This window comes from Cavia porcellus, unplaced genomic scaffold, assembly GCF_034190915.1.
Source record: "Cavia porcellus strain 051 isolate PalLab524CR breed Dunkin Hartley unplaced genomic scaffold, mCavPor4.1 scaffold_17, whole genome shotgun sequence".
NCBI lineage: Eukaryota > Metazoa > Chordata > Mammalia > Rodentia > Caviidae > Cavia > Cavia porcellus.
Window position 1 is genome coordinate 23062311 of NW_026947500.1, and position 15611 is coordinate 23077921.

A 15611-nucleotide genomic window follows, 5' to 3' on the forward strand; every position below is an offset into this window, starting at 1 on the left:
GTTATGTCCAAGAGAGACGTTTTTTCTGCTGGACCACAAACCTCAGGAATGGGGTAGGGGAGCCTCGAGGCTGAGTTCAGGACTCCCAGGAGTGTCAGCATGGTGACACCACTTCCTGTTTCCTGGCCCCATGCTCTGCCCTGCAGGTACAATTGCAGGTACCAGTGTGAGATTCTGCTTATCTCCACAGCAAACTCCAGTGAGCAGAAAACAGAATTGGCTCCAGAAGGTTTTTTTGTTTGTTTTTTTTTTTTTTTTTTTTGTCTTTTTCCTTTTTATCGGTACCAGGGATCGAACTCACAACTGCCTGCTTGCAAGGCAGGCGCTTATGCTGCTGAGCTAAATCCCCAGCCCCTACTCCAGAAGGTTTTTATCACTACCGGGACTTTTGGGAGACTAGAATTTGGAGCCCAGCGACTTTGCGGGGTGAAGCGCGAGCCGAGGAACGTGTGTATCACAGAGACCCGGCCATACAGGCCTCTGGCTGCCACAGCGCTGGGCACCTGTCAGTTTTCTAGGGCTGGGGGTATCCCGTTGCTAGGGGCGTTGCCAAGGAGGGGCTCACTTCCGGGAGGAGGGCAATTAGTAACCCGGAAGCGGTCGGCAGTGCGGCGCTGTTTAAAGATGGCGGCGGAGGAACCTCAGCAGCAGAAGCAGGAGCCGCTGGGCAGCGACTCCGAAGGTACAGACCGAGGGGCGATGTCCGTCCCGGGTTAGCGGGGGCGAGGCCTGGCAGCTGTTCCCAAGGAGGTCAGGCAGGCAGGGCAGCGGGAAAGGAGCGAAGCACGCGGACGGCCCCTTCACGCCTCCGCTGCCTCCCCTCCCCCTCACAATGGAAGGAACTGCGGCCGCCGCGACCCCCGGGCTGGCGTGGTGGCCCAGGCCCGCGGCTCTTCCCGGGCGCTCGCGGGGCGGGGCCTGGGCCGCTCCTCTCCGCGCCCGGGCTCTCGGCGCCGGCCACACTCGCGGGGCCCTGGGCCCTGGGCCCTGAGCCCGGCCGTCTCGCGCCTCGCTGTCTGGGGGAGACCGAGACCAGGCCCAGAAGGCTGCATCCTCCCCACGGCTTGGGATGCCTGGGAGGCCGGAGTCGGAGCGCTCCCGATGTCTGCGCCTGGGGCTGCGACTCCATTTCAGGTGTTTTTCTCCTTTTCTAGGAGGTTCCCATCTTGGTCTTGCTAGCTGCCTCGGCATTGTTTTTTAAACCCCTGAGACGAGTCTTTCAGAAACGCCACTTGCTCTCCTTTTTGCCCGAGTTGGGCCCTGGGGACGGAGTAGGTCACCAGGGTGGGCGAGACAGCACTGTTGTAGGTCAAGGTGTGGAGGCTTAGCAGAGTATCTGGGGTGCAGGCCCAAGAGGATTGACCTTACAGTCATTCAACACACACCCTACTCTGAGGAGGGAAACCCAGGCACCCGTGAGGGCCTTGGTAAGGATCACCTGTATTCTCATCACACCCAGTTTAATGGCACACACCTGCCATCCCAGCTCAGGAGAGGCTGGGGCAGAAAGCTTTCCAATTCATGGCCAGCCTCAGCTACATAGCAGCAAAGTCCTCGCTCAGAAAAAAACACCCCATGAGGACCAGAATTTAGGTCTCTTACTCCCTCCTCAATGTTTGCCCAGTGTAGGGTCCACAGACTTGCCCTACTCTTTGGTGATTCTAGTGGACTCTTCGGTACCATTCATAGCATGAGTACCATGCTGGTTTAGGGCGGTGATGAAGATACCAGTGTTATCCCCATTTTTCATGAGAGCTAACAGGAGTGGTGTGAAAATCACAGATTGAAATCAGGCAAATCTGAGGGGTTTTTAAAGACAGGATCATGCTAATGTCAAAGCAGTCCAGCCTCAGCCTCCTGAGTCTTGGGGTGTGTACCCCCATGCCTAGCTACTAAACTGGGTTTAACCACAACCCTTTACTGGTTTGACCTTGGGCAGGTTACTTCCCCTCTCAGTCTGTTTTTGTCATTTGCAAAATGGACGTGATTAACAGTTCCCAGGACAGCTGGAAGATGCAAGGTGCGCTCTCTAAAGCGCAGCTCATGGGATGTTCGCATTCCGCCCAGGAATCCAGCATCCATCTCCTCATCTTACTGCTCCTCAGATGACTGTGCCCCTCCCCAAAGCATTCCCAGATTGCCGGGAAGTGATGTCAGAAAGCAAAGAGGAAGGGCGTGTCAGAGCTGGGAAAACACTTTGTGGGAATAAGCACCCCTACCTTTTCTAGGCTGGGATTTGAATCCAGGTCCTACAACATGCAACATGTTATACAAATACACACTTTGTCACTGAGCTGCACCCCCAACCCTTTTCTTTTCTTTCTTTCTTTCTTTTTTTTTTTTTTTAATTTGAGACAGGGTCTCACAATATCGCCCAGGGGTGATCTCAAACTCCTGGGCTCAAGTGATCCTTCTGCCTCAGCCTCCTGAATAGCTGGAACTACAGGTGTGTCACTGCTCTTCCCTGCCCTCTCATTTTAATGATGAGAAAATAGAAGCTCTGAACAGGGAAGACCTTCAGGACTGCTCAGTGGGTGGAACAGGGTATAAGACACAAGCTTCCAGCTCCAAACCTGTGTTCCTCCTCCTGCACTATTTGGCCCTGGCCCAACTGCTTACAGTGGACATGGCCAGACCCCACAGTAACCCTCAGCTTTTTCCTTTTTTTCCTAGGTGTTAACTGTCTGGCTTATGATGAAGCTATCATGGCTCAGCAGGACCGAATTCAGCAAGAGGTGAGCTCAAAAGAGGGTAGGGGAGTCATAGCTGGCATCTGCATCTAGGGGAGGCCTGTCAGGTCTGTGGCCCATTGTCTTCTCTACTTTGGAAGCCACTCCTCCCTAAGATAATGCGACTGAGAGAGTACTGAGGGGTGGGAGGTGACTGTGACATGGGTGACCGGCCCAGTGGCATCTGGCTGTTGGGCGTGGGTCTTGCCAGAGTGTGATGCGTTCATGCCTCCTGCAGATCGCTGTGCAGAATCCGCTGGTGTCAGAGCGGCTGGAGCTCTCGGTCCTATACAAGGAGTATGCTGAGGACGACAACATCTACCAACAGAAGATCAAGGTGGGGGCCTGGCCTCGGCCCGCGGGCCTCTCTGGCAGGAACGGTGCTGGGGATGCCTGTCATTGCTAGTTCTTGAATTATGCAGGTTCTGGACTCCAAAAGACCTCAATTCAGACCCAGACTGCTACTTAGCAGCTGTCTCCTTGGCAGGTCCTTCAGCGTCTGAGCCGTGGTGCCCTCATCTGTAGAATAGGGACAGTGACAACACCTGTCTGAAAGGTGGCTGTGAAGGTGAGGGAGGCATTGCTTATGTGGCGGGGCCAGGTGCGGGCTGGGCAGGGGCTGAGCAGGCTGGTCTGGGAGGCCAGTGGGGTTGCACAGGGACAGGACTTTGTGCTTGCCAGGCAGGCGCTGTGCCGCTGAGGTGTGTCCCTGGCCTTTAATTCTGAGACATGGTCTAAGTTGCCCAGGCTGGCCCTGAACATGTGATAGTCTTGCCTCAGCCTCCTGAGCAGCTGGGATTACACATACACCCATTGCTTTTCCTCCCTTCCCCTTAAAGTCGGAGACGCTTAGACCCTTCTGCCCAGAGGAGGGCCTGCCCTCCAGTGTCTGGACAGGTAACCCAGTGATTGAAACTGGCAAGGAGGTCTGGGTGGACGAGGAGGGCACCACAGTTCAGAAGCGGCCAGATGGTGGTGGGGATTAGCTGTGTTGTCACTCCATTGTTGCAGAGAAGAATAATGAAACCCTGACTTTTACCAGCTGGCAGCTAATGCACACTTAGTGCAGGGTGTGTGTGTGTGCCCAGTGTAGAGCTCCATTTCTGTACCAGCACCCTAAGGTGAGAAACCCGTGGGTCACACAGCCCCACTGCAGCCCGTCCAGCCCCACTGTGGCCTGCTGTCTGCTCTCCCCTTTGCACAGGGCGCCTGGGATTTTCACAGTAGGGAGGGGTGAAGTCTTCCTGAATAGGTGGTGTTTGAGTTTGAACAGATTGGTAGGGGGCGCTCCCTAAGTGAGCAGTGTGTCAGGTGGGGCATGGGCTGGCTAGTGTGTGATCAGAAAACCCTGGGGAGTGGGGCGCAGTTACTGGTTACTCTCGCCGCCAGCCAGGGTGTGGACAGCCCAGGGCCCCACCGGCAGGGAGAGCTGCAGAGAAAGCAGGGAAGATGGAGTGGCCGGGAAGGGGTGGAAAGTGGGTAGGTAGCAAGGCAGGTGGGTGTGAGCCGCTAGGGGGCCGGGAGGGGGCATCAGCACCCTCAGGCGAGATGGTGCCTCCCCCTCGGGAAGGCCTGTGGGGAGCAGCTGCTGGGGTTCAGCTGGGCGGTGCCAAGGGCTGCGGGAGCCAAAACAGCTCAGGCCTGCGCTTCTGGTGAAGATCGGGACCAGCACCTTAAATCCTGACACCAGTGTCGCCGGAGCCTGAGCAGAGCTGTGTGCGCACGGCAGGCACCTGAGTGTGTGCTGTGCCACCTGCTCTGAGCAGGTGCCACACAGGGTCTGAGGAAGTGGGCAGTGGCGGCGGATAGGGAAGGGGTGGGAGAGGCAGCACACAGAGGGCAGGACAGTGGCTGTGGCAGATTGGCTTTGACCTTGGGGGCATCTGTGACCCTGGCTAGAGCAGCAGCCTCCTACAGAACAGTTCTGCTCAGAAGAGCCAGGCCACTGGGTGGCGGCTGGAGCAGAATGTGGTTTTTCTTTTTCTCCCCTGGTTTTTTTTTTTGTTGTTGTTCAGAGGATCGGGCTCAGGTCCTTGTGCTTGTTAGACAAATGCTCTGCCACCGAGCTGCCTTAGCCCTGAGTCGAGTCGCACTTTTCTTCCCTTTGGATATTAGGGAGTGAACCCAGCTTCTTCGCATGGAGCTAATCCTTGACCCTTTTTAAAATTTATTTTGAGAGTTTTACTAAATTGTCAGGCTAGGTTTGAATTTGTGGTCCTCCTGCCTCAGCCTCCCAGAATACTGAGATCATAAGCTTGTACCACCACACCCAAGGTGAATTTTTGCTTTTTACAGCAAGATCTAGCCGGGTGTTTATATGCAAGTAGTCTAAGCCAGTAGGGAGAGATGAGTTGAGGATGGGGAGCAAGGGTGATACTTACTGGACTGATGTCCTTGAGCCCAAGAGAGTGGATGGTGCAAAGCAGAGGAACAGGGCAGCAGCAGGTGGGACTGAGGGACAGAGTGGGAGGGAAGGCCGGGAAGGTGCTAGTGTAAGGGGCACAAGGTCACTGTCAGGGGTCGTCGGGGATGTCTGTGCCCCCCGGGATGGGGATGGGAGAGGCCTGTGTGTAGGCATCGTACTAAGAGCCACTGGCATGGGAAGGGGCGCCCCACGGCCGCCTTTTCTTGGTTAGACTGGATAAGCCACTCTGGTCCAGGGCACAGTCACTCGGCCATTCGCTCATGTTTTTGTTTACTGTTTCCTGTGCTGGGGACTGAACCAGGGTCTGGCGCACGCCAGGCAAGCGCTCTGCCCATTTTTAGAAGCAAGCAGCCTGGTGCTTTCTTCTGGCTGTGACTACTTGGGTCATTTTTGCAGCCAGTCTGTGTGTAATTGTGCAGCTTTCTGGGGCTTGTGAGAGCGCTGGGCGGGAGGCAGGTGACCCAGCAGCGCAGCCGGGGTCCAGGGCTGGCAGCTGGTGGCTACGGCTACCCGTGTCTAGTGTGGCCATGGAGGCCGTGCCTGGCCAGATGCCGAGGAGCTGGGTTTGGGCTTCTTCTCCACAGGACCTCCACAAAAAGTACTCCTACATCAGGAAGACCAGGCCCGACGGGAACTGCTTCTACCGTGCCTTTGGCTTCTCCCACCTGGAGGCGCTGCTGGACGACAGCAAGGAGCTGCAGCGGTGAGGGGTCGGGCGGTGCTCCTTCCCCTCTGGCTGTCCTGGGAGGCTGGTGAGCTGGGCCTCGGCCAGGCGGTGCTGGCTGAGGCGTCCTGCTGGCCTCCCATCTTCAGGTTCAAGGCCGTGTCCGCCAAGAGCAAAGAGGACTTGGTGTCGCAGGGCTTCACTGAGTTCACCATCGAGGATTTCCACAACACGGTGAGCAGCAGGGTGGGGGTGGCCTTGGGGTCCAGCCCTGCGCCCTGCCCCTGGGGTACCCCCTCACTGTGGCCTCCATTCCCTGGGCAGTTCATGGACCTGATCGAGCAGGTGGAGAAGCAGACCTCAGTAGCCGACCTGCTGGCCTCCTTCAATGACCAGAGCACCTCGGACTACCTGGTGGTGTACCTGCGGCTGCTCACATCGGGCTACCTGCAGCGCGAGAGCAAGTTCTTTGAGCACTTCATCGAGGGCGGGCGCACTGTCAAGGAGTTCTGCCAGCAGGTGCCACCGTGCTCCCTTCCCTGCCTGGGGGTGGAGTGGGGGGGCGGGGCAGGGCAGGTCTGACGTGGTCCCTGCCACAGGAGGTGGAGCCCATGTGCAAGGAGAGTGATCACATCCACATCATCGCGCTGGCCCAGGCCCTCAGCGTGTCCATCCAGGTGGAGTACATGGACCGTGGCGAGGGCGGCACCACCAACCCACACGTCTTCCCTGAGGGCTCGGAGCCCAAGGTCTACCTTCTCTACCGGCCGGGACACTACGACATCCTCTACAAATAAGGCACCTCCTGCTGCCTGCGCTCCCAGGAGCGTAGCCGTGTACAGAGGTTTTGTGGTTGTAAATGGTCATACTCACTCCCCGGCCCTGACACACACCCTCCAGGTTTTATTAAAGGGGAAGCTGGTAGCGAGCCGCCTGTGTCGTCTCCCTGCCCAGCTGCTGCTGCTGCCTGGCTGTCCCTGCCCTTTGTGGGTCCCTGATCTACCAGTCGTCCAAACTTTTCCAACGGGATCACTTTGGAGGGCACTGGGTCACCCAAGGGACCCATCCTGAGACCTGGAGTTCTGTCTTTAAGGCCTCCCCCTGCTGCCTCTGATGGTGAAGTTCTCTGGGGCCCTGCCCCAGGCCCCCACATCTGAGGTCCCTGGTATGTCTATCTCCTGGCTGTGCCCCAGCCCCTAGCTTCCTGCCCCGTGGAGTCCTGGGAATTGGGGCCTGTGAGGTTGGGGGTGTGGTTCAGTGCAGGAGGGGCGCTGGCCTCCTAGGTGAAGCCACCTGGGGGAGCAAGCCTCTTCCTCAGGTCTAGGCAGAGGGCAGGGGTCCCAGTCTCCCCCACCCGAAGGCCCCACCTGTGCCTGCTTTGCACCCCTCTGCTCGCATCTGGTCAGCGCATCTGGTCAGCTCGGCTCTGCACCGCCTGGCGTTTGCCTCCCCCACCCCCTGTCCCACACATGCAGGGCTCCTTGTGCCCTCTGGGGCAGGTCCTCAATAAATGTCAGTGCTGCTGCCCTCGCTGTCTGGCTGTGCCTCCACCCTCCTGGCTGCCGGATCACCCGTCCCGGGGCTCCAACCCACCCACCATGGGCTGGGCTCTAGGCCCCGGTAGTCAGAGCCAAGCCGGCCAGTGGGAAGAGCGCTGATCTTTATTAGGAGGCCCTGGTGCGGCGGGCACGGAAGGCAGGCAGGTTGGGGCGGGCGGGCCCAGCTGTGGGCTTCAGGCTTCTCAGAGCTGGGAGCGGGGTCCTGCAGGCCCGGAGGGATCTGGGGATAGAGCAGAGGTTGGAGGAGCTAGGGCTCCCGCGGCGCCCAGGCTGTCCCTCCACCGGAGCCCCCCTGTACAGGCAAGCACAGCGCAGGCGGCCGAGCGTGTTAGTGGCCTGGTTAGTGTCGGCGGCCCCGCAGGCCAGGCCCTGCTTACCGGTCCTGCTCAGGCTGGGCTGCGGGAGCCTCAGGCTGGAAGGCAGAGGAGCGTGAGCGCCCGCGGGCCGGGGCCTGGAGGGGGCTGGAGAGGGGCCGGGCACGGGCACGGGCACCTACCCACGGGGAAGTAGTGCGGCAGCCGCTGCCGGTAGATGGTCTCGTCCTTCTCGAGGAACACGCAGATGACCAGCCGATCCACCTGTGCCCGGGCATGGGTCAGCCTGGGTGGGGGCCCGCTGGCCCGCACCCCGTCCCACCCTGACATGGCACTCACACCGAGCCTGCGGCTCCGGCCGCCCCCGCCCCCGCCTGGCTAAACACCCGGTCTCACCTTGTCCTTGTGCTGCTCCAGCCACTCCCGCAGCGCCATCAGCACCACCTCGGCTGCCGCCTCATTGGGATACCCTGGGGCGAGGGCGGGGACGGCACCGGTGAGTTCTGGCCCCACCTGGCCCGGCCCGCCCCGCACCCCAGTCCTCCCAGGCCCCACTCACCAAACACGCCGGTGGAGATGCAGGGGAAGGCCTGCGGGGAGAAGGGGCAGGACCCTGTCACTACGCGCCCGGCTCCAGGCCCCACCTCCCCGGCACCGCCCCGCCCTGCCTCCGGCGCGCCCTCACAGCCGAGCGCAGCCGGTGCTCCAGCAGCAGGTCCAGGCTGCTCAGGTAGCAGCTGCGGAGCTCGGCGGCCTGGCTGGTGCTGGGCTCTCCGTGCGCGATGGGCCCCACCGTGTGGATGACGTCTGCGGAGGTGCGGGGTCAGAGCGCCGCTGCCTCTGTCCCCGCGCGGGCCTGTGCCGGAGGACGGGGGAGGAAAGGGGGGACGAGGGCGCCCCCTCCCCGCATGTACGTGCATGGATGGCCTGGAGCTTGAGCCCGCAGGTGCATGCGCTCCTTGCCGGAGTGTCGAAGGCGTGAAGCCTCGGCACCTGCGGTTAACAAGAGCGCCCGAGACTGCCCGGCTGCACCCCACCGTGCGTGGCCCGGTTGGGACTCACACTTGGCCGGCAGGCGGTAGCCGCCCGTGATCTTGGCCTGACCGGTCTCGCAGCTCTGCAGGGTCCGGCACTCGTCGGTCAGCAGAGGCCCGGCGGCCCGATGAATGCAGCCATCCACTGCAGGGGGAGGGGGGTGAGCCGGGGCTCTCCTCGTCCCTGACCCCGCTTGACCCAGAACGCTGAGGCCCCCGGTTGAGAACTCCCAGCCCCCAGAAGCCCCTCCTTGGGATGTAGTCGGGCGCCCGGCCACCACTCTGCCCCACTGCCCCCGCCCGGCTTCACGTCTGGGGAAACCCCGGCGCGGAGGTGCTGCAGCGCCCCTGGTACGGGCAGCGCGGGGCGGCCGGCAGGGGGCGCGCCCGGCACGCCCTGCTTTCTCCAGCAGGCCCGGCCGGGTGCGCTAAGGCTGCGCGCAGTCCTGGTCTGAGCGCCGCGCGGACCAGGGCGGACCGTCGGCCCAGGCAGCTGCCCAAGCAGCCGCACCAGGCGCTAGTGGACGGTACATTTTTTTTTTTTTAATCAGTCCCAGGGATCGAACTCACGATAAGCGCCTGCTTCCAAGGCAGGCGCTTATGCTGCTGAGCTAAATCCCCAGCCTCGTGGACGGTACATTTTTACGGACGAGGAAACTGAGGCCGCCCTCTTTACAAGGGGCAGACTGGTGAGTGGCCTGCATCTTTCCGTTCAGGGGCGGAGATGCCTTGCCCACGCCCAGGAGCCCAGGGTGGGAAACCCCAGAGCCCTGCTCCTTAACGAGCCACCTCATCAGGGCCTGTGGCTTAATTTTCCACCAGGCCCAGGCTTGTTTACCTGAGCAGGTCTCCAGAGCCGCCCTGGGGACCCAGGTGCAGATAAACACCTCTTGGGCGGATGGCTCCCCAGGCAGGCCCCTCACAGCTGCTAGACTGTCCTTTCCTCTCTCATCTGAAAAAGGGAGCCCTTTCCAGAAGCTGTGCGGGTACCGTGGGCCTGGACCAGAAGTTCTGGGGGCTCCAGCTGCCTGGTGCTGGGGTGCTGGGCCCAGGAGGGGCCAGCTTGCCCACTGCACAGAGGCGCACACCCTACTCCGAGGGCCTTCGCACAGCGCCCGGCCCCACCCTGTGGGACCCAATTAGACCTCATTTTGCAGCTTCACTTGGAGCTGGCACCAGGTGACTTCCCAGTGTGTGGAGGGAGAGAGGCCCCGGGACCATGCGCCCAGCGCCCCCAGGCTCCAGCTCTCTTCTGAAAGAATAAAAGCAGCCACAGCTGTGGGAGGTGAGGGTCTGACCCTGGCAGGGGGCAGCCATCTAGGAGTCCTGTGCTGAGCAGAGTGCTACCGGGGACCGAGGGTGGTGAGCCACAGCAGGGGCTGAATGCTGGGCAGCCTGTGTTCAAATCCTGGCCACTGCTGTGTGACCCAAGCCCAGTAGCCCTGCCCACCTCTTGGGGTTGGAAGCTTTTACTTTTGCTGAAGATGGAACCCAGAGCCTGGTGCAGGCTGGGTGGGCTCTACCACTGAGCTGTACCTGGGGCTTAATCGAGTTCATCCTTGTAAAATGCTTAAGCCAGTCCTTGTTGCTCACTGTGAGCGCATGTAGAACGGTATGTAGAACATAGAACATGCGGTATGTAGAACAGAGTAAGGGGAGCTGGGCTGCAAGTGGCCATGGGCTCCTGGCACCCACTGCCTGCAGGCTCCTGGCGCTGACCACCCTGCAGGAGGCCTTGGCCAGTGGTGGTGGGGGTGCTGCGGAAGCGGAGCTGGGTGAGCTCCGAGACTCAGGGACTTAATGTTTCCTGCAGCAGTGAACAGGCCTGCAGCCAGGCCTTTGGGGCTGACCTGGGGGCACCAGGGAGCTGAGGGAACCGGAATGCAGAGACTTGGGCTGGATGGCCCAGCCGTCTCCACACTGGCGCTAGGGCCCAGTGAGTGACCGCTCTGCAGGCACTGGGGTGGGGTTCTCTCCACACAAGGGGGTCAGGCCCCGGCCTCTGCCTTCCACAGACTGGTGTTGGCACCACAGACCCTCCTGTCCCCATAGCCTTCTGCACCCTCCCTTCTTGATGCAGGGGAGTCCCAGCTGGGTGTCTCCGCACAGCCCCAGGGGGCCACCACCTTGCCACCCCCATCTGGACTCTGGTCCCATCCTCTGACCCTGGTCTCTGGGACTGCCTGGCAGGAGGCAATAGGTCCCAGATTCACACCCTCAACACCTCCAGCTCCATCTGGCCACAAGTCAGCAGAAAACCTGGGGACTCTCCAGGGAGACTGACCCTCTTTCCCACCCCCCCAGTTCAGCTTTCTCAGTCTGTTCCCTGGGCCACCACCTGGGCAAGCAGATGCCCTCCCACCTCCTGCTTCAAGCTCCACATTCTGCTCCTGGACATCACCCATGTGGCCCACAGCCCAAGTGGCGCAAGTCAGGTCACACCCGCTGTCCTGTTTGAGCTCACATTTCCCAGGCGGTGCTGCCATTTCCTCTCCTTTACAGAAGAAGAAACTGAGGCACGGAGAGGGAGCAGGCTCAGGCAGCACAGCTGGAAGGCGGGGTCCCTCAAACTCAGTGGCCACCTCACCCTCTTTCCCCGCTCCCAGGACGGCTGGCAGTCACCTCGATTCTCCCAACCCTCTGGGAAGATTCAGTGAGCACCTAATCCCTGCCAGTGCCCGAGCTGGCTCCCGTCCTCTGGCCACATCACCCATCTGGGCCCTGATCTGTCCCAGCCGCTCCGCTTCCCAGGCCGTCCCCAAGCAGACACCTCCCACCTCCCAGCCCTGAGCTTTGAGCTCCTCTCTGGACATGGCTGTCCTCCACCCTGTGCCCTCCTGTAGAGGTAGAGCCCGAGCCTTCACTCTGGGCCTCAGCCACTCCCTGCTTGGGGACTTTGGCCTCCTGGCAATACGACAATGCCCTGTCCAGGTAGGACAGGGGCTTCAGCCACACAGCACCTTTCAAGGGCCACTGTCACTGTCTCCCCAGAGAGGGTGTGAAGGAGGGAAGTCAGGTGCCCAGGGCTCCGAGAGACCCGGGGCAGAGGCTGAAGGCAGCCAGGCTCCAGTGGGGCCACGGCCCACATGTTGGCCGCTATTTAGGGTGCTGTAATATTCATGAAGGGAAGATTAGATATTTAAATTTATTCAGCAATAAATGCATCTCAGTGGGGGAGCATTCCTCATGCTAAACAAACAAGCGAGAGCAGGGGCTAATTAATTATTTACAGGAACAGAGGAGCCTGGTGGCCTGGGGAATGAGGGGGCAGCCAGGGCTCTGGCCAGAAGGTGGCACCCTGGGCACCCTCCCCCTACCGTGTCCTGTGGGCCTGGCCCGTGGTCGGCTCTTCCAGGGTTTCTCTTCCCAGAAATCCTGGCCACGAGATGTTGGTAGCTGTGGGCAAGTGCGAGGCTCAGCACCAGGCCTCGAGGAGCTGCGGGGAGGTCAGACACAGGCCGGACCAAGGCAAAGCCCACAAGAACCCCGTTTCACAGGAGCAGAGGCAGAGATGTGGCTAAGCAAGCGGGGCGGTGGACCCTCGCCGCAGCAGCTCTCAGTCCTGCGCAGCCTTCCTGGGCCCCCTCGGTCCCCGAGCAGGGCAGAGGGTAGCCGACCTCCCCCGGGTACTGGGCTGCACAGCCTCTGAACCGAGCTTGCTGGGGCCTCGTGGCAGAGCAGCCCAGGCCTGCGGGACCCCAGGCCAGGCAGTGTCCCAGAGCGGAGCGCCCATGAGTTCTTCCACCTCATCTCTGAGCCACGTTCTTCTCCCTGGGCCTCAGTTTCCTTAGCTGTTGGACTGGGCATTCAGTAAGAGACGTCAGAGTGCCCTGTGCTCGGTTCCATTGTCGCCCCCGTTACAGACCAGGAGGCCCGGGTCAGCCTCTCCGGCTCTCAGCCCCTCTGGAGCCCCAGGGCTACGCAGGGGTCTGTGCCCCTGCCTGGGACAGCTCACAGCAGCCTGGCTCAGGCTACAGTCCAAGTTTTAGAAATGCTGAATCTGGAAGTTGAGGCGGGAAAACAGACCCCGAGAGGGCCCCAGCAGTGTCAGGCAGACACTAAGCTGCTCGTCCGCCCGAGCTCCCACCACCTGGGGCAGGTCCAGCCTGTGCTCTCCTCTCAGGCCCTGAGGGTCTTCCTCAGAACCACTGTGCCATGGCCCACTCTCTGTGGTTACTCATTCAGTCGACACACTCACAATGGCCCCAGCTCTGTGTGAGGCTTGGGCTGGGCCCAGGATGGGTGCAGAGCCCACCCTTAGCAGGCCTTGCCCCGGGGGCCAAGGTGGGTGGGCACTCCAGGGAAAAGATGGATGGAGGACAGCTCCGAGATGTGATCTGAAATTCATTACGGGGTGAGATCAGCTCCTTAAACGGGGATTTGAAAACATTAGAGCTTCATTATGTACACAACGGCAGCGCCTCGTTCATCATGCAAAAATCACTCCTGTTATTAAAACTGTGGCAGCTGCATTGGGGGCTTGGTGGCATCTTGCCTGCCGGGGGTGGGGCACGATCCCCCCACACGCTTACTGGCTTGTGCTGGGACCATGGGGCACAGCCAGAGTCCCCACAGGGACTGCACCCCATCATCCCTGTCCCCAGGGGTGGCCAACTCCAGGGGATCACAGTACCAGGGACTTGGTGCCTCGGTTTCCCCACGTGCGAAGCAGAGAGGCTCAGTGTGTGTGCTGTGGAGAGGGGTCAGGCTTGTCTGACCCCGAAGCTGCACGCCATCTGTCTGCCTTTAGCACTGGCCCCCGTGTCCAGCATGACCAGGCAGGGTGGCAAGGAGGCCACGTCACAGAACCTCGAAGTGTGGGGCAGCATGAGGCTGTCCTGGGAGCAGCGCCCTGCCCACCCGCTTGCCCACTCCATTGAGGGGGCCCTGCCCTGTGCGCTGCAGCTCTCCTGGGAGAAGACACCCCACTTGGGGCCCAGCTGGGACTGGGCAGAGGGATGGAGCTGGACAGGAAGGGGTCACGGGAATGGGCCCGGAGCAGTGGGGACAGGGAGAGCAGTGCCCCAGGGAGGAGCAAGTGCACGAACCAAAGCAGGAAGCAGGTGGGGAGGGGAAGCCACCGGAGTCTGGAGGGCTCCAGCCCTGCAGCCTGCAGCCAGGTGCCCCGCCTGGGCCTGGGCGGTCCTGACCGGCATCCGGAGCTTGTGGCCCAGGGGCCGTGGAGGCCATGTCATCTGCAGCTCAGTCAGGCTGAGCCTCCTCGGTGCAGCAGGGCAGGAGGGCGAGGGCCTCGCAGGGGCTGGGTGTCGGGAGGCCACTGATCCTTGGCTGCCTGTCCAGGAGCCAGGGAGGGTGTATGTGACGGAGAGACAGAGACGGAGAGAGGGAGTGGAGGACGAGGAGGAGGAAGAGGAGAAAAAGGAAGAGCAAAAGGTGAACTGGGTTGCAGGAGGAGAGCAGAGGGCACTGGCTGCATGCATGGCTGGGGGCCCTGGTGAGGCCTGGGACAGATGGGGCTGTGCCTGCCCTGCCCTGCATATGCCCCTTAGGAAGCCAGGAAGCACACACAAAGGAAAGTCTGACACCAAAGCGGACAGTGGCTGCTGCACCCCAGCACTGGGCACAGTGTTGGGCATGCACAGGCCCTCAGTCAGCAGAGATGGGTTTGGTCAAACAGACTGGCCAATGTGGGGAAGGTGCCGGCCAGGAGGGAGCAGCCGGTGCAAAGGCCCTGGGGCCAGGGGAGGGCAGGAGGGAAGCCTGGTCATCCGGCTTGTCCTTTGAGGACTGCAGGTCACACCTGAGGCTGCAGTAGGGCTGCAGGTGGAGGCGGGGCCTGCCCTAGGAGGGAGTGTGGCTGGGGCAGGTCCCAGGTGCCATCCTATCCAGCCTCACCCTCTCACTAGGGACCTGGAGCTGGTCCACCAGGCACTGGGCCGGCCGGAGCAGAGATGGCAGCCATGCAGGCGGAGGAAGGCGGCCCTGAATTAATCCGTCACTAAAGCCTGGCCGTGGCCAGTGCAGTCATGATTTAGATGAATAATTGAAACGCTCGGATACATTTATTATCCCTTTAGTGCAAAAGTGGCAGAGAAAGACGAGGGGTAATTGAAAAAGAGAGCACAAATCTCCCCGAGAAAGCCGAGTCCTTATCGCCGAGTAAACATTTCAGTCCTAATAAACAGGAGAGGCTTGAGGCAGGGCCCTGTCAATCCCAGGTTGATTTAGGACCCTCCTCCCTTCTTACCATACAATAGGAGAGTGTTCCTAATGTTTTTATTGAGCCCAATAAAAGGCTTTCCAGGAGGAAGTTGGGAGAGGAGTGACGGACCAGCAGCCCCTGGATATGAGGCTTCCTGTGCAGATGCCATCTCTCTGGGACCCTCTCCACCCTGCTGTACCGGCAGAACTCCTATTTAGCCTTCAGAGCCCAAATCTAATGTTCCCTTTAATAAGAAGTCTCAAAAAAAAAAAAAAGTCTCTTACCAAACTGGGGCACAGCTAAGTCCTGAGTCCCAGTGCTCAGCAGAGCCTTTCAACCCAAAGAGAGCCTGGAGTGGGGTGGGGGTGCCCCCAAGACACACTATGTTGACCCCACCCTGCATAGTGGGGGCCCAACCCTAGAATGAGGCAGGCCCAGGAGTCCTGTACCTTCAGCCCCAGAAGCCCCTGGGGCTGTCGCTGAGGTTGGGGGTGCCCCGCTTCCAGGGTGCTGCAGTCCTGTCACCCTGAAATACTGTGGCTGCCGACATGGTGGGCCGGCTACTCACTCAGTGTAGCGGCCCTAGGCTGCCAGAGGGCCGCTGGGGAGGCAGATACCAGTCGGTCTGTCTCCTCTGGGAGGCACAGTGCCCCACCCAGGGGAGGAGATGCAGGTGCGGCCATCGTGCTGGGAGATGACGGCCACCTGGAGCCAGGGCGGGGG

General features: G+C 60.7%; 2 protein-coding genes across 6 annotated transcripts in view; one reads left to right on the plus strand and one right to left on the minus strand.

Moving 5' to 3' along the window:
* The first annotated feature begins 533 nt into the window (after positions 1–533).
* On the plus strand, positions 534–7345 carry Otub1 (OTU deubiquitinase, ubiquitin aldehyde binding 1). Of its 2 annotated transcripts, none has more exons than XM_003468119.5 (7): positions 534–682; positions 2674–2735; positions 2968–3066; positions 5739–5857; positions 5968–6052; positions 6143–6337; positions 6418–7345. In XM_003468119.5, exons 1-7 carry the CDS (start codon positions 625–627, stop codon positions 6613–6615), a joined length of 816 nt encoding a protein of 271 aa, XP_003468167.1. In that variant the 5' UTR covers positions 534–624; the 3' UTR covers positions 6616–7345. The 2 variants fall into 2 exon arrangements, with proteins under 2 accessions (XP_003468167.1, XP_063083482.1); XM_063227412.1 differs by lacking the exon at positions 534–682 and adding an exon at positions 2428–2446.
* A 116-nt stretch (positions 7346–7461) lies between these two features.
* Positions 7462–15611, minus strand: part of Macrod1 (mono-ADP ribosylhydrolase 1) — a 130241-nt gene continuing 122091 nt past the window's right edge. The window contains exons 5-11 of one of the 4 annotated variants that reach the window (XM_013150710.3): positions 8754–8870; positions 8377–8498; positions 8251–8281; positions 8088–8161; positions 7874–7955; positions 7755–7789; positions 7462–7597 (exon numbers count right to left, since the gene is read on the minus strand). In XM_013150710.3, coding sequence (XP_013006164.2) covers positions 7785–7789; positions 7874–7955; positions 8088–8161; positions 8251–8281; positions 8377–8498; positions 8754–8870 — 431 coding nt within the window. In that variant the 3' untranslated portion in view covers positions 7462–7597; positions 7755–7784. The other 3 variants (XM_063227409.1, XM_063227411.1, XM_023564379.2) reach the window with 3 other exon arrangements.

Excerpts from the sequence above, each read along its gene's own strand:
- Otub1 (XM_003468119.5), top strand. The coding sequence starts at position 625 with ATGGCGGCGGAGGAACCTCAGCAGCAGAAGCAGGAGCCGCTGGGCAGC. Across the intron at positions 2,736-2,967 it reads AGGACCGAATTCAGCAAGAG|ATCGCTGTGCAGAATCCGCT; the intron begins GTGAGCTCAAAA and ends TGCCTCCTGCAG. Across the intron at positions 6,053-6,142 it reads TCGAGGATTTCCACAACACG|TTCATGGACCTGATCGAGCA; the intron begins GTGAGCAGCAGG and ends TTCCCTGGGCAG.